General features: G+C 39.7%; 1 protein-coding gene across 4 annotated transcripts; it reads left to right on the forward strand.

Annotated features, from left to right (window-relative positions):
• The first annotated feature begins 2,033 nt into the window (after positions 1-2,033).
• ngef (neuronal guanine nucleotide exchange factor) lies at positions 2,034-14,708 on the forward strand. Of its 4 annotated transcripts, XM_060074993.1 has the most exons (15): positions 2,035-2,649; positions 6,280-6,379; positions 6,680-6,937; positions 7,299-7,372; positions 7,988-8,235; positions 8,402-8,562; positions 8,902-9,054; positions 9,765-9,894; positions 10,362-10,436; positions 10,738-10,827; positions 10,984-11,147; positions 11,980-12,138; positions 12,384-12,463; positions 12,575-12,679; positions 13,464-14,708. In XM_060074993.1, exons 1-15 carry the CDS (start codon positions 2,439-2,441, stop codon positions 13,691-13,693), a joined length of 2,238 nt encoding a protein of 745 aa, XP_059930976.1. In that variant the 5' UTR covers positions 2,035-2,438; the 3' UTR covers positions 13,694-14,708. The 4 variants fall into 4 exon arrangements, with proteins under 4 accessions (XP_059930977.1, XP_059930976.1, XP_059930978.1 ...); XM_060074994.1 differs by lacking the exon at positions 10,362-10,436 and having other exon boundaries at positions 2,034-2,649; XM_060074995.1 differs by lacking the exons at positions 2,035-2,649; positions 6,280-6,379 and adding an exon at positions 7,646-7,733 and having other exon boundaries at positions 6,870-6,937; positions 13,464-14,663.
• The last annotated feature ends 6,219 nt before the right edge of the window (positions 14,709-20,927 follow it).

Here is a 20,927-nt window from a genome sequence, read left to right on the forward strand (position 1 = left end):
GGGAATAGCCCCCGAGACCAAAGGTTTATTTGTTGTTATTAGCAGACATTTTGCGATGAAAACAATATCGAGTTTGAGATGTCTATCAAGGGATATTGCCCAATATCCCGAAATAGCGAACCAATCAAATTGCGCCATCTTAGGAGGTTCACGTGTAGCATATACTAACTATATATAATATCTATGTATTTATCTATGTATCTGTATGATCTGCTGAACACTCTCTTACTAGTCTCTCCCTACTCTCAAGTAGCCTGTTTCTACCAGACTCTCGTACTTCACTTCATTTCATTTCATTTGTACAGAAGGGAAATTCAAATTGAGCGGAAGTACTTAGGCGGGCGGAGCCAGGCAAACTCTCAAGGGTCTCAATGCGGCTTTGGTCCGTGTCTCCCCAACCTGACGTCATGCAGTGCATTCTTGGGGAAATGAGAATCAATAGCAAACTATAGCTAAAATAGTACCTACTTTTTCGTATTACATTCCGTTTTGTGATACCTAACAACATTAAATACAATAAATAACATTTTAAATCTTTATTACCAACAAGAAAATAAACCCTGCAACACTTTTTTTAAGTGACTGTAGATAAGTCGTTTATTCATCCCTTTTTAGGGGGGAAATTCTTTCGCTGCTTTTGACCCATCCGGGTAGCCGGTGAACACATACACACACGGAGGTCCACACACGTGGGGTACACAAATACAGGTGCACACACAGGTACACACATGCAGTTACACACATGGGGGCACACCGGCACTACCGGAGCAGTGGGCTGCCGCGGAGCAGCGCCCGGGGAGCAAGTGGGGGTTTCAGGTCACCTCATCAAGGGCACCTCATCCGTGGAGGTTCGGGATTCGAACTGGCCACCCTCTGGTTACCAGTCCAACTCCTTCACCAGTATGCCACGGATGCAACACAACCAACACAACCTTAAATTATAACAGCGACTAAAAGTTGGATGACTGTTAAAGATGAAAGTTAATCAATAAATTGTGTTTGTATAGCCCTTAATCACAGTTAAGATAATTTAAGACCAAATCGATTTCTTTTATACACATTACTACATAAGCAGACCTTACCTTAGAGTTCGTGTTCCAGCAGTAGATCACACTGGGAATGTTGTGGTTGGAGTCTCTGGCTGACACACACACACACACACACACACACACACACACACACACACACACACACACACACACACACACACACACACACACACACACACACTCTCACATCAATAATTATTCATGTGCATGAATAAAGGATTAAGAACAGGGAGAATAAAAAGTGGCACACTGCAAAACTTCCGCAGGTGAAGCTTCTTGGGTCTGGAGCATGACGCCGGGGAAGAGACAATATTTGACGCTTAGTCAAGCTTCATAAGGACGCAATACTGAATCAACATACACATCATACAACATACACCTTCAAGGACAACTTAATGATGCAATGAAACAGTAAAGATTGTAGTAAGGTCATGCTGTGGCTATGCCCTGAAATAGGCAAACACATAGCCCTATGTCTTGACAGGTAGCTTTGGGTGGTGTATTGTGCTGGCTATCATCTGATTCGGCTTAAGAGGACGGAACGGAAGGAAAAGGCCGTGGAAGGGCTTTCCAACTACCATTCAAAATCCCTTTGGAAACACTACTGAAAACTATGGCCGATAGTGGTTGATATTTTATTTTTATCAAATATTTGGGATAATTATTCTCAAACATTCTCTGAATTTGCTGTTTACAACTTTAGATCCCCCCTGGCACTGTTAACTAAAATGTATCAAAATGTTATGTGTGTTCAGGTTCGGGACTAGCCAACACAAACATTCTGAGTAAATTAAAGAAACATTGTCAAATAAATAGGACTAACTTCTGTCATCAGTAACACCCAATGCAAGCTTTGATGCAAGAAAAAAAAGTAGGCTGGCATGTAAATCCAGGCTCAGCTCAGGAATGTAATTCAGTCCCAAATAGAGACCGTGTGTGTGCGCGTGTGTGTGTGGGAATGTGCGTGCATGAGTGTGTGTTAAGTGGGTGGGAACTGAATGAAGGGAGTGGCAAAATTAAGGGTGGGACAAAAAGCAGAATGCAAGTGTCATGAATGTAATTGCAGTTTAGGGAAAGGCAGGTAGGAAGAGTACTTCCAAAGGTTAACTAACACTCCTTAGTGAGTGTGTCAACATCGGAATGGTGATAAGAAAGAGTGAGAGAGGTGGGCAAACAGCTTCCCTAGACGGCTGCTGTTGTGTGTTTCATTTTTGTGTTATATCATAGTTTATCTTTCAAACGGGTGACTTGTTATCAGGAATTATTATCAAAAGCAATGGATTTTTTCCTTGATTGTGGCTGATTTCTAAACTTTAACGTTTTTTCGAATTTGAACGGAACTATTTCCTTCTTGAGAAGGACCAGCCTCAGTGGTCTGATACTGCTGCGATGAATGCCTTCCTCAGGGGAGTGTTGGGGAAAAATTCATCACAGGAAATCCCCACGATCCCCATAGCAGTGAATGAACAGAGAACCCATGATGAAGAAGAGGATGATGAGGACAATACATCTGGTTTCAAGAAGGACAACCTTCGTAGAAACTCACGCTTTTACCGCTCCATGAGGAAGAAGCGCTTGCCTTCATCGGAATCTTCTCAGAGTAAGTAAAATTTTTGGTCAACAGTAGCTACTTGTATCCAACTCCTAAAATATAACATAACGTTAAGTTATAACATAACATAACGTAATGTTATAACATAACATAACGTTATGTTATACGTTGGTGTACAAAATCAGCAAAAGTACACCTGGGAGCATATAGGGAAGGCTTACTGAAACTCCACCAAATCAAACCTGTTTGGTAGTCATCCAGCTGGCTGCCAACACACCTCCACACTGACGTTCACGTTCACCCTTGCTGGGGAAATAAGATCTTTTCATATGCATAGCTTCTGCAACCTTTGTAGGTGGTGCTAATCATCCTGTCATTTGGCTGTTTCATGCATTGACAAGGCATTGTGTTTGCCTCTTTTGTTTTGGCCCATAGAAGGTTTTGGTGTAAAGCAAACAAAGGGTTGTCAGACAGCTGGTGTTGTGTGAATTTAAGTGTATCTAACTTGATGAACAGGTTTCACATTTAAAACCCAAGAGAATGTTCAAGTGCTGTACTACCTTTAACTTCTCCTATTAAAGCTGCAAATATCCAACTAGGAAGTTTTAAGTCTTCCCCTAAACTGTGTTTTGTGTGTGTGTGTGTGTGTGTGTGTGTGTGTGTGTGTGTGTGTGTGTGTGTGTGTGTGTGTGTGTGTGTGTGTGTGTGTGTGTGTGTGTGTGTGTGTGTGTGTCTCGACAGACACAGTGTGGTGTGAACATGCTCTGTAACTCTGTTGAGCAAGAGAGGGAGTTGTGACTCATGATAATGAGCAGCAGTTATTTGTTATGCAAAACAATTGTAGGCCTACAATTTCTTATAAAAAAACCCAGATCATTTGCATTTCTTCATGAAGAATAAACCCAAAGCTGTGTTATATGCAACCTGGTCTCACAGGAATCCATGAAATGACTACGGACAAATAACTCGAAATCTGTGGACACATCACGGAAACATGCCGATTTCCGTGATGTGGCCACGGAATTTGCTCCAATGCAAGTTAATGACGCTGATCTTCCGTGGCTCACACACGGATCCCCGTTTCAACGAGCGAGTCGACCACGGGGGCTTAACTCAAAACCCAGGGTGGTCTCACTGAAACACTTAAATTGTCCTTGTTGTGTCCACGGAAGTTGCTCCAATGCCAGTAAATGACAATGATATTCTGTGGCGCACACACAGATTCCCGTTTCAATCTGTGTGTGTGCTCCCGTTTCAATCTGTGTGTGTGCCACATTTGACCACAGGGGGGGGTTAACTCAAAATCCGTGGTGGTCTGATGGAATCACTTCAATTGTCCGTGATGTGGCCACGGAATTTGCTCCAATGCAAGGAAATGACGCTGTTATCCCGTGGCTCACACACGGATATCGGCGTGTTTCCGTGATGAGGCCACGGATTTCGAGTTAAGCGTCCGACCGTAGTCATTTCACGGATTCCTGTGAGACCATGTTGGTTATATGCGCTATATTACTAAATATGCTTAATTGAGCAGCAATTGAAGCAATGACTAATTGGAATGCCTGCCTCATTAATTAACTTAATGCGGCAGCAGGTAATGAAATATATTAGGCTAATATTTTTGACTACTATTTAGCAGACTATTTTAAGGCGAGACACGGCAGGCAAAATCATCGATTTTTCAGTCACTGGTCAATTTTGATATTTTGGGCTATTTTGCACCATTAACATGTAATGTTTCGCACAAAAGAAAAAAAAATGTCAAAACGAAACATTTAGGTGTTTGTTTTATTATAGTTTGTCAACTTGCGCCTCTGAACTTTACAGAAGATTCACCAAACGTTTGCTTTATTACGCACCGTTTCAAATTACAGCCGGTCTCTGTCATATGTGTTCCGTTTCCGTGGTATCATTGGAAAGCACTCGATCTGCTGCACAACATAAAACTGATATCTGATTGGCTGGACTCGATTTCCGACCGGACGATTGGTTCGAATGTATCACGTGGTATGCTCTCATGCTTGGTTGGCTTTTGCCATAAGAATCTTTAAATGCCGTTTTCTCAAAATGAGTGTTTTTCCATTTTTAGGTGCACATTTCTCAGCCTATGTAGAACCTAGGTACACCGCACTTCCCAGTTTCACACATAGCATTGTTATGAAGACATCTACACATGGATTTATTTATAAATTGTTCCTGGCCAGATTTATGGGTCATTTTACCTGGAAATCATGGCGAAAATAGGGTTTTTAAGGCCATGGATAGTATATTTTGATTTCCCAGGTCATAAAAGCAGATATCCTAAAATCCATGTGAGGATTTTTTGTCATTTGATATGTAAACAAAATAAAAAAAGAATTTTGGTCCTGGCTTTATCACAGTTTAAAGGCACCCAGTGCAACTTTCGAGGCTTAAAAATAAACATTCAATTTCTAGTCTTTTTTACACGTAGTAAGTTTCAATAACTCCATACCATTACATACCGACATTTAAGCAGCAAAGATGAGACGTCGTTGTGTGGTGAGAACTGATACAAAATCGATAACAACAACAATGCCGCCATTTTCTTTATTTTTTGTAACCTACAATAAATAAAGCAGGCTTCCAGTCAATGGAAAAATGGCTTCTCCCCACCGGCGATTGTTGTTGTTTACGATTTTCTATCAGTTCTCACCACACAACGACGTCTCATCTTTGCTCCTTGAATGTCGATATGTAATGGTATGGAGTTATTGAAACTTACTACGTGTAAAAAAAAGATTCATGCACCGGAAATATATGCAAAAACGTGCATATTTAAAGGCACCCAGTGCAACTTTATGTAAACATTCAATGAAAAATAAACATTCCATTTCTAGTCTTTTTTACACGTAGTAAGTTTCAATAACTCCATACCATTACATATCGACATTCAAGGAGCAAAGATGAGACGTCGTTTTGTGGTGAGAACTGATAGAAAATCGTAAACAACAACAATCGCCGGTGGGGAGAAGCCATTTTTCCATTGACTGGAAGCCTGCTTTATTTATTGTAGGTTACAAAAAATAAAGAAAATGGCGGCATTGTTGTTGTTATCGATTTTGTATCAGTTCTCACCACACAACGACGTCTCATCTTTGCTGCTTAAATGTCGGTATGTAATGGTATGGAGTTATTGAAACTTACTACGTGTAAAAAAGACTAGAAATTGAATGTTTATTTTTAAGCCTAGAAAGTTGCACTGGGTGCCTTTAATGAGATTCAGCCTAATTAGCATAATTAAATATGCAAAATTCAAAAACTTGTAATACATTTCTTTCTTATAATGATGTATGTAATCAACTGGTAAAGTTTCATGGTGATCCCTTGTTTTTAAAAATTGTACCCTATTCACCTGCCATGTCTGGCCTTAAAAGCCACTGCAGAAATACTACAGTGAATTCACATCAGGTAATTTGAGCAGATATAGGTCAGGCAATGTACGTAGGTTGCACCCTCCACACCATCCTGCACAATAGTATTATTTTGGTCACCAAATGAGACAATTGAATTCCTCTTGCTAACAATTCCTATTAGACACTATTTTTTTCTCTTAAAGAATTATTATTATCATGACGATCTGTTAGATTGACTCGTCACTCTATGTCTTATCTATTGTGTTTATTATATTATTTTCTCTTTCTCCCTCTCTTCTTACAGCCTCAGGCTCTATCAAGGCTGTCTATGAACCAGATGCGGTGAGCAGAGTTAAATCCTTAAATGTGCAGCCAAGAAAACCTCAGGCACCTATTACAAGGAGGTAAGCTTTCCTAAAACACCATTCAGCTACATAACCTATACATTCAACATTTAAATCTCAAGCACTTTGGTTAAAGGTGTAAGCATAGGGTTCAAGACTGGATCGATTTTGAGTGTACATCTTAAGTGTCATTCTTGTTATTCAAGAGGAATTATGACACATTTATTTGTATATGAAACATGATCTTGGCCAGGTTTTTGACATCTTATTCAGCTTCCCTTCTTCTATGCGGCTCAGCCATTCCATTGTACCGTTGCCTGGCAATAGAGAGTCTAAAAGCCTGCGCTCCCCTCATGACAGGAATCCTGTACAAGGGGATGGAGGAGGAGGAGGAGGAGGAGGACCACAGAGAGATGTGGCCTATGCCTCAAACGGTGGGCACAGAGGCAATATAGCTCACCAGCCTTTACCTAAAATACAAAACATAGACAAGCACGAAATGGAAGGACTCTCAAAGTATACGGCTGCAGCCTGCAGTGTACAAGAAACCCATGGGGACTCTAAAGGATTTCTGCAACCTGGCTTTGAGACAGCAGAGGGAGATGGCATTAATCCAGGGTAAGGATGAAATGTGATTGTTGTCCATTGTAATGGCTCTCCAGAACATATTTGTACAGCTATGAATTCTCTTACGATATATAGTAAAAGTTAGGCAGTTATAATGAAATATATATCCATAAACATTAACAAGTGATTAGAATACATGCTTGTATTGAAGACCATTAAACAAATATCTTTTTTTGTCTGAATTCAGCAGAAGCGAATGTTGTTATAATATCAATGTAAATGTAAAAAGCACTACATTTTAAAGTTGAATAATGTTATTAATTATGTAGCGATCATTAGTTGGATTACAGGAAATGTAGACTCGTCATCTATACTATTATGGCAATCATGCATTTATGTAATTTCTACTTAGAATGGTGATTAATGAAAGAAGCCCTCAGGCGAAAGTAGAGTCCGGCCACAGCCTCAACATCGTCAAAAACATTGGTGAGGATTCAAAAGCCAGCAATAGAAATTAAGTAATAAAGTAATATAAATAAAGTAATAGATAATTGTAACATTTGTTACATCCCTCAAAATCGTAGACAAAATAAAATGGATGTGTGTGTGAAAAAAAGTGGGTGTGAGATCTCTGTGTCCAGTGTAAATACTGAAACATATTTACCATCTAAATGTGCACACCGCTATCATCTGTTATGTAATTTATGGCACCCTAACCCTAACACCCACAATGGCAACATGCAGTTTATTTTATTCCAGCAATACACCCACAGAGGCCACATGCAGGATATTATGAGGGATGTTATGCAACAGAATTTCTTCCCTCTTCAAGGACTCGGATGGATGAGTAGGAAAACATTTGTACCTGGCCTTTGACTTGCTTTCCTCAGGGTCTTTTAAACACACATGCCTGGACATTAATCTTTGGTGCCTATCTAACACTCAAGACTAATATCCAAGGATCTTTGTATTCAACCCCACATGATTTTAATGTATACTGTAGCACTCTACACAGTACAAAAGCAGTTTTTCAGGCCGTATGGATGCTGAGCCTGCCCATATGTTTTAAAAAAAAAAACTCTCTGTGTCATTGTACCTTAGCCTTCCTATACCAAGAGTACCGGGACACATCCAAGCAGCAGGAAATTGACTTGCGCCGACAACGCGATGGACTCACTGTCAAAGCAGAAGCATCCGGAGGGCTGTCATCAAGCATGAGTTCTCCACCAGTGGGGCAGCTACAGCTGAGGAACAGCATCAACCCAATGAGCTTGTGGCAAAACCTGGAGATTGTACAGAATAGTAGCCTGCTCAATGAACTCTCACAGAAGGAGATCGTCATGCAGGAAGTGAGTTGTAGAGCAATAATGTCAAATGGAAGGTTACAGTGATTAGGTAGTTACTAGAGCTGATCTTAATTTAATAATAACTGATTAGCTATTGTGGTTTCAGCCATCAAAACAGCTTCCCTTATCTTAATTTTTGTATTTTGTTTATTAATGTCATTTCATCTAGGCCATGTTTGAGCTTGTTAGCTCAGAAGCGTCCTACTACAAAAGTTTGGAGATCTTGGAGACCGCCTTTCTACATAATCCTGTTTTATCCAACACCCTGAGCAACTCAGATATGCACTTCCTGTTCTCCAATATCAAGGAAGTGGTGAAAGCCAGTGAAAGGTTGGTCAGGCACAAGTGATCAATTTGACCTGTAATTTGAATAAAATAGAGCTACATTTTTTTTTCTTCTTAATAACTTGGTCAGATGGGATACTATATCCCATCTTCAATTAGGTAAGTCTTTAGGATGAGAGTAAGGCGTTCAAAAAGACTAACCCTAACTTGTTTAGTATATTCTGTCATAATGATGATAAAAAATTATATTGTAAAAATAGTAATATCAATATAAATGTCTTCTATGATTTTAAATATCTTAAAAAAAACACTAATCAAATAATTGGATTGGTAATGAGAAAGAATATCTTTAGTATTTTCACTCTTTTTCACTTTACATCCCAGCTTCCTCATAGACCTAGAGAACAGGATAGAGCAGTCTATCTTGATCTCAGATGTGTGTGACATCGTCCACCAACATGCTACTGAGCAATTCCACGTTTTCAACACCTATGTTGTCAATCAGGTGTACCAGGAAAAAACATATAGACGAATATTGTGAGTATTATTAATGGCTTTCATAAAATGTTGATCTGTGTTCCGATAGTTTCATGCTTCATTGATTGGTTTGGCAGAGAAGCGACCTTTAATCTATAATGAAATGTGGAAAATGTTCCCTTCAGACGGGTAGTTTCTTGAAAGCGTTTCACCACTAACCATTCCAGAATGGATGAAGTTAAGGGCTTTCCTCACCATTTTCAAGATAATTGTGCTAACCTATTATACTATTATGAAACCAAATATTTTCTTTGAATTTGAACTGGTATATTGTTTTTCTTGGCTCTTTGACATTATTACTGTATGTCAGCTTAACCCTTTTAACTATCTGTGTTTGCAGTTAAACCTGAACCTCGTCTATTCAGCATCGCTTTGTTTTATATAAATTTATTCTCTAAATACACATATTGATTTGAATAGTGGTTGTTTCCATTGCATTGACTCCTTATTGCTTTGAATGATATCATATCAACATATACAGCTACAGCTGTCATCAGATTCACATGTAAACAATGGCTTGCATACTGCTTGATACTGACACTATAATACTATGGTTATAGGAAAATATACTGATGGTTTTACGTATAGGGCGATGTTGGAATAGTGTGTCTGCTCCCTTTAGGCTTAAAAAATGTAATGTTTGTCGAATAATAGTTTTGTTTTGTTAATGTTTAAAGATTTGTTTCTAAGCATATCTTTGCATTGTATAGACAGGAAAATGTGGCATTTCGTGATGCCATTACGTCATTGGAGAAATTGCCCTGTCTGCGTGGACTATCTTTCACTTCCTTCCTCATTCTCCCCTTCCAGAGGATCGTAAGGCTCAAACTGCTTGTTCAGGTCAGTGCACTCTCGAGATACTTCCAATTCAATGAAAAGACATGCAATCAAGTTCAAACATGTTCAAACATTATAACGCTGCTTGGAAGCAGCAATACTACTGACTAAAAGGATTGATTTGTAACCAGGACTATAAATCTTAGAAATAGAAATGCATGAATTGTTTAATATGTAATCAAATAGATTGAATATGTTGAACAAGGGTGCTGTATTTACCATTAAGTACTATCTTATCTTCTTATTACCAAAAGCTAGTACCATTTTTACTTTTTGGTTGACCAATTTATTATTATGGGGTTAGGGTTAGGAAAATATGAAAATATTAAAGTATTATTTCAAATATTATCTAGATTCTATATACTATACCTACATGCACATCTGAACAGTTGCAATTGTTCTTGCCCATTACAAGGCTTCTAATGCATAAATTGACTGGTTCTGTTCTGTTACATTCTTTCTTGGTACAGAATATCCTTAAAAAAGTAGAAGAAAACACTGAAAGGGAAGCAAATGCAATTAAGGCACACAAGGAGCTGGAGCAGGTGACCGATTGGTCTTGGGTTGGGTTCGAAAAGTGTAATATGTTTGTGAATGCTAATTACCTGCGTATCATGTGATAGATATAACATTAAGTTAAAATACGCCCTAGGGTTTGTTACACCTGTCCACATTAAATCATGATGTTGTATCTTCTGGATCGTATAAACAATTAATTAGGTTGTTCCATCGACACATAGCCTCCCAAAATACATATTTGTATACATTTTGCTCAGCCATTTTATGTTATAATCATACGTTTACTTTCCGAATAGTAGGTTCTGATAATGATTCTGTTTACCACAGATTGTGAAAGACTGTAATGAGGGTGTAAGGAAAATGAGTCGCACTGAGGAGCTTATCAGCATTGAGAAAACGCTTGAGTTTAAGTGCAAGGTATAAGTCCGACCTTATCAAAGCTCTGTCATGAAATGATGATTAAGAAATTAAGAATTATGATTCAGAAATACTAAATGGACACATAGAGAACATGAATATACAAACAAATTTCTTCCAAGTCAACTTTCATGTCCTAATTTTCCACTTTGGCAGTCTGTACCAATCATCTCTCATTCCCGCTGGCTGCTCAAGAAGGGTGAGGTGCAGCAAATGTCTGGGCCTAAGAGCACCCGAACCCTTCGAAGTCGGAAATTATATCAGCCCGTCTATTTGTTTCTTTTCAATAATCTGCTACTTATTACAAAACGCAACTCAAGGTTAGTGCTATTATATATATTGTTTGTGTAACTATGTAACAGTGTAACTATGAATTCTTTTCACAACCCTATCAGATAAATAGTTCTGTCTAGGATGAATGACATGGTGAAAGTTTGCCGATTTCTAATGCATATTGGTATCCCGGTAACTCGGCTCTCGGAAAATGTCGATCAGCACTGCTGTCCAGATCCATAAAAATTGTATTGACATGCCTTAATTTGAACACTTTTTCAACTTGGACCCATAATGGCAAAATTTGTGTCTGTGTGTGTGTGTGTGTGTGTGTGTGTGTGTGTGTGTGTGTGTGTGTGTGTGTGTGTGTGTGTGTGGTGTGCGCGCGTGCGTGCGTGCGTGCGTGCGTGTGTGTGTGTGAATCTGTGTTTGTGTGTGTGTGTGTGTTTTCGGGCGTTAAAAAGACCCAGTGCCAAAGAACAATGACCCTCAGAGGCATAGTTGCGTCTAGGAGCATTGACTGCTCCCGTGATCTGCTTAAACAGGGCGGTTGCCGGGCCAGGCAGTGCTTGGACTGTGAATACCTTTCATGACTGCTTGCAGTCCTAGTTATTATGATTATGATTATTATTCTGATCATGTACATTGTTTGATAATTCTTGTTTTTGTATTCAGTCAGTGAATGTGTATCTTTATATTACAAATTGTATACAATCTCTAAGTTATCTTTAAGATTCTTCAAAGATCAGCTGGTAATTTGTTGGTTTTCCTATTGGTCCTTTATATTTTTTTATAATTCCCTCTATTTCATTGTACACAGCATATCTGTCGTTAGGGTTGAAACCTCAAATCCTTCTTAAATGGTATTTTTCATTTCAGCGGCGATAAGTTTCAGGTTCTTGACTCTTGCACACGTGCAATGTTGAGAACCGAAGATCAGGAGGACCAGGGTCAGCAACTGGCAAACATATTTAATCTTAAGCTCCTGGAAAACCAAGAAGAGCGGCAGGTCAGCTACATGCTGAAGACCACCAGCATGTAAGTGCAATAAGAGATCTGATCAAAGAGCATTCATTGGTCAGAACATAATTTGCCTGTAGCCACGTTAACGACAGGATAATGATCATAGCATAATATGTACTTCATTAATCGCAGATGGAAGATTCGTGAAATCAACCATATCAACATTTAATAGTTTCTCCTTTTAATTGTGAATGGATCAATTGCTGTGGCAAATTGAAGCAGGTTTAAACAACTTAACTGTTTTTTGGGGGAATCAATAGGAGTGATAAGCACCGGTGGATATGTGCTCTGACCCCTCATCGGCGCACACGCTTTACGTCTACAAGTGCTCATCAACCAGGTGAGATAGGAAAGGATTCTTCAGTAAGAACATGTATGAATATATATATATACATATAAAAAGATCCATTCTTGAAAACATGCGACTTAAGCTGTATGCTATCTATTCCAGACTCTCCTCAGGTCCAGTGTATTCAGTCCTACACAGCTCAGGAGCCAGACGAGCTCTCTGTTGAGATGGCAGACGTCTTGAACATCCTGGAGAGAACAGATGACGGTATGTGCAGTGCCAATCTGTGGTGACGCTTTCTGAGAGTGCAATACCTGTTTGATTCCTACCTCGACCAAAATGTTTTGGCCTCTAATTCAGGTCTCAAGTTATTATTATCTTTACACCCAAGGTCGATTTGAGTGATATTGAGACATCACATTTCAGCCACACATTGAAATTTGATCAGCCAATTTGTTGACAACATACAGGTACAGATACACTGCACTTACTTTGATCTATATAGATTCATTATTAATTAAGTTACCCTTCAGAATGATGTGCTAATATGTTCATATATGCTTTAATAGCTGCCATATATTTAACAAAATCTCTGCAATCTGATTTTGAGCCATCTTGTATTAGCAATGCATAGTAAAAACAATGCTCCTATTCATGAGCTTTTCTTTGAAGATCCTCATCAGATATTTGGGTAACGCTTAACTTATAATAAGGTGCCATAATAAATAGCAAATTAGTCATTACCTAACCCTTTGCTAATATTCATTAATTGTTACTAAAATATATATTTGGCACATGTTAATTGTTTTTCACTGATCACAGTGTTAGGGTTAGGGCCATGTGTTATGGTTAGGTTTAGGGCCGTGTGTTAGGGTTAGGGCCATGTCTTAGAGTTAGGGTCGTGTGTTAGGGTTGGGTTAGAGTTATGCAAACAACTAAAATTTAATTATTGATGAAAAAACTATTAACTTGTGCCAAACAGGTAATGGCTAGTTTGCTATTTATTATGGCACCTTATTATAAAGTGTTACCGATATTTGTCCTCTCCTAGGCTGGATGATGGGTGAGAGGCTCCACGATAGTGAGAGGGGCTGGTTCCCCACCCGGGTGGTGGAGGAGATCCAGAACAAAGAAGTCAGGGCTCAGAACCGGAAAGAAGTCTTAAGGATCCAACAAAACAAGATTGATGGACCACCCTCAGGAGTTAGAGGAGCGGGCATGAGGGGAAACAGGCGCCCACCAATGGTCTCCAATCATTCCCGCACAGAAGGCGTGCAATAAACTACTGCCAATTGAAGAAGTGCAGTGAACGAGAGGAAGTAATATATACTCCTTAGTATAGCGGAAAAAAAATTAAAAGGACACAATGTCACGTGTTAATAAGTGGTTAAGTATTGAAAGCACTTCAGTGGACAATTTTTATAAAATTAATTTAATGCATTTCATAAATATAATGACACAAAGGTAGTTTGTAATGTCACCAGATGGATGTAGTTTGAACACAGCTATTTTTTTTCATAATAAAACCTACAAATATTTTATTTTTCAAATACCCTCAGTCTAACATTAAGATTCAGAAAACATTGTGCATGACAGTCTCGTCTTTGACCAGTCTCGTGTTGCATGTGTTTATGTAGGAAATGACAAATTACACTGTCAGTTAATTTCTCAAATTCTGATACAATGGTATAATTTAATAATATTATACATATGATCAATCGAGAAATCATGTTACATCATACTATTCATTTTATCTGCAGTGCATTTAAATAAAGAGTGAACTGAGTATATAAATATTATTTAGGTAATACTTGTTTTTGTAATTATTCAGTGTATAAACAGTAGTTATGGTTATCAAATAATTCATTTCATTTTGTAAAGAAAGAAAGGGGAGCTTTTTGGGGATGTTAAAACAGTACCTAATTTCTTAAATATGAACCTAAAAAGAAAAACTTGAAGTATAGATCAGTGCATTTCACAAGTTATCAAAAATGTTAAAAAAAAATAGTTTGCCTAGATCAAATGGAAATTGAGACACAGTAGCCTACTGCCCAAAATTGTACATCAAATCAAAGTATATCTAAAGGAAGAATTTAAACATTTCATACATAAGTGTTTTCAATGTGATTAACTGCAATTTGTTGCTTGCATGACATATTGCATTATTCTTTCCATTTCTATAATTACAGAAGTCCAGAAATTGTGTTCAGATTCCCTTTATAATAAAACAATAACTTTCGATTAGCTTGAATATACTTATACTACCTTTTTTTAAAACATACCTTCTAACCTCTGATTACAAGGTCATGTCTATTCTTTCTATCCTAAAATGATCATAACATCAGGAACTGGAGTTGGAGTAAAATCAATGTAAAATGCAATATTTATTTTGAATGGAATTTATTTATCTAAAAGGTGCTGTCATGTTCTCCATGTATGTCTCTGTTTATATATGCTTTAAAGGTCCCATGACATGCTATTTCATGTATTCTTTAATATAGGTATTAGTGGGCAACTAACACAGTATTCAAAGACGTTCCCTAAATTCAGCCGTGGTGCAGAGTTACAGCCACTCCGAGCCAGTCGCACATTGAGCTTCCCCCAAATGCGCTGTTTCGGTGGGCGTGTCAAGGAGGAGGGTGGGGGTGTGGCCCTGAGCAGCTTGCAGCCACCATCCGCTCTGTTTACAGTGGATGTATCGCAATGGCGAGCCGCACACAGCCTTTAGCCGTGTTCTGTAAATATTCTAGAACACACGGGAGTCCTGGAGCTCTATATCTAAATATTATCATATAGCCTACACAGATATCTATATCATATAATATATATTATCACGGCAAAAAGCTGTGTGAGCCGATATTATGAATCTCAAACGACCGCGTTGGGTTCTCCGACGTTCCTGGTTCTTCAACGTCCACATCAATGTGAATACACACACTGTAACGCAAGTGTTTCTTGTCGGTTCTTTGACGTGTCTTGTATTTCCACAACGAGACTGTTGTGGGGGTTATCTGAGCCATGGTTGAGAAGGAATTGGGGGAAAGGAACTTTGATTTGACTCGCTGAAGTACATGAACTGCGACATGCCGCCGGTTGCCGCGAGGCACCATCGCCCGGCAGCGGGCAGCCGGCAGCAGGCAGCGCGCGGTTCAGTCGACTTCAGGTTGATGTGAAAGTGGAAGAACCAGAGACGTCGCAGAACCCGACAGCGGGAGACATTCGCCGCCAACAATCCCTTTCTCCTCCTTGTCGTGGTTAATGTTCTTGAGGGAGTCAAAGCCAAAGTTCCTTCCCCCCAATTCATTCTCAACCTTGGCTGAGATAACCCCCAATACGAGTCTCGTTGTAGAAATACCAGATACGAGAGTCCGACGTGTTATGCGCCATCACACCAACAGCAGAACGGTTATCCAAATAACAAGGAAGTGTACAACACTTGCGTTACAGTCCTGGAGCTCTATATCTAAATAATATCATATAATACATAGATATCTATATCATATAACATATTGTGTGCGCCTCCAGACGATATTATGAATCACAAACGACTTTGTCGGGTTCTGCGACGTCTCTGGTTCTTCCACTTTCACATCAACCTGAAGTCGACTGAACCGCGCGCTGCCTGCGGCCGGCTGCCCGCTGCCGGGCGATGGTGCCTCGCGGCAACCGGCGGCATGTCGCAGTTCATGTACTTCAGCGAGTCAAACCAAAGTTCCTTTCCCCCAATTCCTTCTCAACCATGGCTTAGATAACCCCCACGACAGTCTCGTTGTGGAAATACAAGACACGTCAAAGAACCGACAAGAAACACTTGCGTTACAGTGTGTGTATTCACACACACACATGTGGCGCTCGCACGGTCAAGTCTCATTGGCGGGCCAACGTCTCTGGGCGGGCCAGGCAGAGTAAGGGGAGGAGCTGAGATTCCTCATGACGTCATGAGCACAGATTTCCAAATCAGCTCGCTTGAGCCTCCGTTTTTTCAAAGGCGAGCAGAACAGCTAGTGCTCGTTTTACACCAAACGCAAGTTTTAGCCACTGGGGGACCATAGGCAGGCTAGGGGAACTCATATTTATGTTAGAAAACCTCATAAATTGAGATTTTCATGTCATGGGACCTTTAATAATTGGCCAAACACCTCTCCGTACAAAAGTCTCCCCTTCAGACATCAGGCTTCATTCAAATCAAAGGGAGAAATGGATGGATATAGATCACAATATCACAATATTATGTGTATATATAAAAAAATCAACAACTCAACATAGGACTACATATATACATAACATATAGCGGCAAAAATTGTATACATCAATATGTATATAAAATGACTGCTATGCAAAAAAGAATACACAAATATTTTTGATTCTATGACATAGGAACGTAGTAAGCTATTTCAATAAGGCAGACGGCTAACATGTAATTTTTAAAATCATGTTCAAATCATATGTACATTGATATGAAACAAATAAACAAAAAGATTATTAGGCTACGGTAGGAAGGATAGTAACTGAGTGAAATGACCCGGAAGTATCTAGTGGCAGCCACGATAAGAGCTGTAGAATTCTCTAAATGCTAAGGAAAAGTGTTTCAATACTTCCTGATATCTCTTTTAGCATAGGGTACTGCACCATGGGCCTCAACATATTCTGTTTTTTGCTCAGGAAATTTCCTTTCCTAACAGGATGACCCGGAAATACTTGGAGGAACTGTTGTTCAAATTCAAAAAATGTTTTGGATTCTCGATGCAACCTTTAACCCACCTTTAGCATAGGTTACACCTGACCAACCTTTACGAAAGGAAAGGAGATATTGGTAACCCATAATCCTTTACTGCAGCAATATTTGAAGCAACAGGCCAACGACGATGTTTACCGACTCTACGGGAAGACGCAGGAGAGACGCGGTAAAGCAGAAGAAAGGAGAGAAGGAAAGAACATTTATAATGATGGATATGGATACCGATTCCAGAAACATAATTATTTGAATCGAAAGGAACTCATTAATTGCTGTTTCGCTAATACAATTACATGAAACTACACAGTTGAAAGTGATGGAAATGGATTAACTTGGCAATTAATGTCAACTTATTTGTAGTCTATATAGCACCTACAAAATAGCAATGTACTGTAGAAACTAGCCTAACAAAATGGAAAACCCTAAAGATAATAAAGAACTCATAAAAGGCCAAAGGGGTGATCCATCAAAGTCGCTGAAGAAGGCGGCGCTTAGTTGATTAAGCCCAGTTAGAACTAACGCCAACTTCCACTTGAGGCCGTTACGTAAATTAAGCACACAAGCTGCAATACCCCCACATAGCCACATGGGAGCAGGATCAAACATATGCTGCATTACCCCCACATAGCCACAAGGGAGCAGGATCAAACATACAAGCTGCAATAACTACTCCAGCCACAGATGGCAGCACCTTTAGACAGGTGAGAAAGCCGGAGCCAACACGTCACATAGGCCACGCCTACTTGATACAAATGCGGAGCGGGAGTGAGATCAAGTCAGAAACCCATGGCAGCCCCGTTGGTAGCCCCGTGGCTAGAAGATAGGTCAGCCGTGGGTCGCTCCACGCGCGTGTTAAATACAATTCCCCTCTTTTTGCTTCATAGTTACCATACCGAAATACTTTAACAAATAAAGTGAGTTAAAAGCGATCCGGTTTAGACTTTCTTCAACAACACGACAAGGCTAAAGTCATTCCATCAACCCAGTTCAGCCGCACCTTGCTCAGGTTAGTTCAAACCAGGCTAACATTATCGTGGATTATGCTCGCTCATGAGATATGTAACCAGCCCAGAATGTCGAATCATGAATCAAATGTCCGAAAAGGACAGAGCGGGATATTATCCAGCGGCGAACAGAAGCTGCTTGTGGAGGTCTATGAGGAGTACAAGCTAGGGATGGGCGTGAGGAATCGATTACTCGAGTACTCCTCGTTACAAATGAACTCGGTTGGTGGACAGGCAAACTCGAGTTTGCATATACACACACAAACAAAGTTTTCTGAAGCAAATGTATCAATTTTCTGTCGGCGCCACTAACGCATGACGTGGGCACAAAGAAAATTAAATGCATCAATTTCCATGGCGCGTTCCGTGCCGTGTGCAGGCACGCCAGAATTCAAAAAGTTAAGAGATGGCGGTTAAAGCAAACCGCAGCGAAGAATTGAAATACTTTAAAGAAATAGGAGATCATAAGGTGAAATGTAAAATATGCCAAGCGAAATCGAGCTACCAGAAGGTACTATGCGGCAACATATGCTCCTGAAACACAACGGTGAGTTCGGGAAAGCAGACCCGCAGCAATGGTGAAAGTGAAAGTGTGTCGGCTATTTTCACCACCGCAAGACGCAGCTGTAATCCCGGGCGTGTAGAGAAGATCACAACGCTGAGTATTTCCATAGTCCATTTGCTGCCGTTTTATTTGCAGCTTTAAGCATTTATTTGCAATGGTTAGGCTACTTGTTTCGTTTTTTTTAAACTGTTACAGGCCTTGGTTCGACGTGATTTAAATTGTGAGACGCATATTTATTTTTGTAAGGAAAATGTGTTTTGAACGTTTGCAAAAATAAATAATGAATACTCTGATAACTCTGACTGTTTTGATGGAGAATAAGCATTACATGTTTGGTTGGTAATATTGCCGTTCATCATCAGGCCTATTCCTGCTGCAGATGCGTTGCATTCTAAAAATAGATTTGATTTAACGAGTACTCGATTGATCCTCGAGGAATTCCTTCGATCACTCGAGTTTGGAATTTACTACTCATGCCCATCCCTAGTACAAGCATATAATAACTCAAAAAGGGAACACCGTAACCATTAATAAAAACAGGGAGGCCGCCTGGCAAAAAAAACGCCATCTGTTGAATGCATTACTGTATTAAGCATAACATATTTTAATTGAATATTGACAATGGTTTTGTAATCAGGGAGATGGTCTCGAGGTAACGTGTCAGACTTGCACCGAGTCGTCCGGGGTTCAGGATTACTGTAGAAATCAAAGAACTCTTGTGATATATTTTCTATTTCTTTGAATATTTTTAATTGACCGACCATAGTATTTATCTCAACAGAAGTGGTCTTGCCTGCCTGCTGAGAAACTCACCTGAATGGAATTTATGTGGCTGACAATTTTCCATGCTGCAATGTCTGTCAAGTGACCAAGGCTTCACTATCAGTAACATTAATATTAACATTAACTTTACCATGGGTTTTTCATCACAACAGTAATTTTTTGGCTGGATGACACCGACCTCAATTCTGAGTGGCTAAAAATGGAGAGAGGGGACTGCTTGCCTTTTTCCATAGGTGCAATGGTCATGTCCCCAGTATCACTGAATAGGTCAACATATGATCATAACCTTTTCATACATGCTGCCATACGGGTCTGGAAGCTGCTGAAGTCCACTCTTAATTTAAGAGATATGTCTTTCCTTCTACCAATCGTAAATAACCCCTCCTTCAAACCCTCTACATTAGACGGTGCTTTAGTCCAATGGAAGGACAAAGGGATTAGAACCGTGGGTGACCTTTACCTGAAGGGTACCTTCTCCTCCTTTCAAGATCTGCGGGAGAAGTATAAATTAAACTCTAATAATTTTTTCAGATATCTTCAGATCAGGGAATATGTGAAAACACACTTGCCGGACTTCCAGCCCAGATAAACTTGACGTGTGTATTAACAGACAGGCGGATTCAGATAAATTGATATCCTATGTTTACAATGTTCTACAAAACATTAATGCCCCTTCATCTGAGGTCTACAAGCGTGCTTGTAGACAAATTCCTGATGACCTATGGGACGACAGCTTTCATTAGGGGTCCAAGCCAACAGGTTGGATCCCTATTGTTTTTGTAAGGATTTTTTTAGGGGTCGAAGCCAACAGGTTGGATCCCTATTGTTTTTGTAAGGATTATTAGGGGTCCAAGCCAACAGGCTGGATCCCTATTGTTTTTGTAAGGATTATTAGGGGTCCAAGCCAACAGGTTGGATCCCTATTGTTTTTGTAAGGATTTTTTTAGGGGTCCAAGCCAACAGGTTGGATCCCTATTGTTTTTGTAGTGTTTTTTATTATACTATCCGCCTTGAAAGTGGGACCACAGCCCAAACCTTAAATGGTGCAGACACGCCAATGGCATGACTAGATCCAGGTCCGGCACCGCTACTCAGATAACAAAATCCAGACACGCCGGTCCCTAGGTGGCGCTATACCAAGGAATACGCGTTTGGGGCTATAACTCCCATGCCGAACAGTCCAAAACGTTATACCCACAGATTCACTGGAGTCTGCTGCATCTTTTGGCATAGGCCACGCCCATTTGCGTCAATAATTTTTTTCCGCAAAATCGCGAAAACCGCTAAACTGCCTTTTCCCTACTCCTCCCACATTTTTTCACCAATCGACACCAAACTTTGCACACGACATCTTCAGACAAACACAAAAAGAAAACGTAAAAACACTTTTGACTCGACTGTCGATGACGAAACTGTAGCGTTTTGAAT

This window comes from Gadus macrocephalus, chromosome 16 (genome assembly GCF_031168955.1).
Source record: "Gadus macrocephalus chromosome 16, ASM3116895v1".
NCBI classification, from domain to species: Eukaryota; Metazoa; Chordata; class Actinopteri; order Gadiformes; family Gadidae; genus Gadus; species Gadus macrocephalus.

Bases quoted from the DNA above. Each gene is read 5' to 3' on its own strand.
- ngef (XM_060074993.1), top strand. From the start codon at position 2,439: ATGAATGCCTTCCTCAGGGGAGTGTTGGGGAAAAATTCATCACAGGAA. The intron at 6,380-6,679 runs GTAAGCTTTCCT...CCCTCATGACAG, and splicing joins CAGGCACCTATTACAAGGAG to GAATCCTGTACAAGGGGATG. The intron at 12,464-12,574 runs GTGAGATAGGAA...TATCTATTCCAG, and splicing joins TACAAGTGCTCATCAACCAG to ACTCTCCTCAGGTCCAGTGT.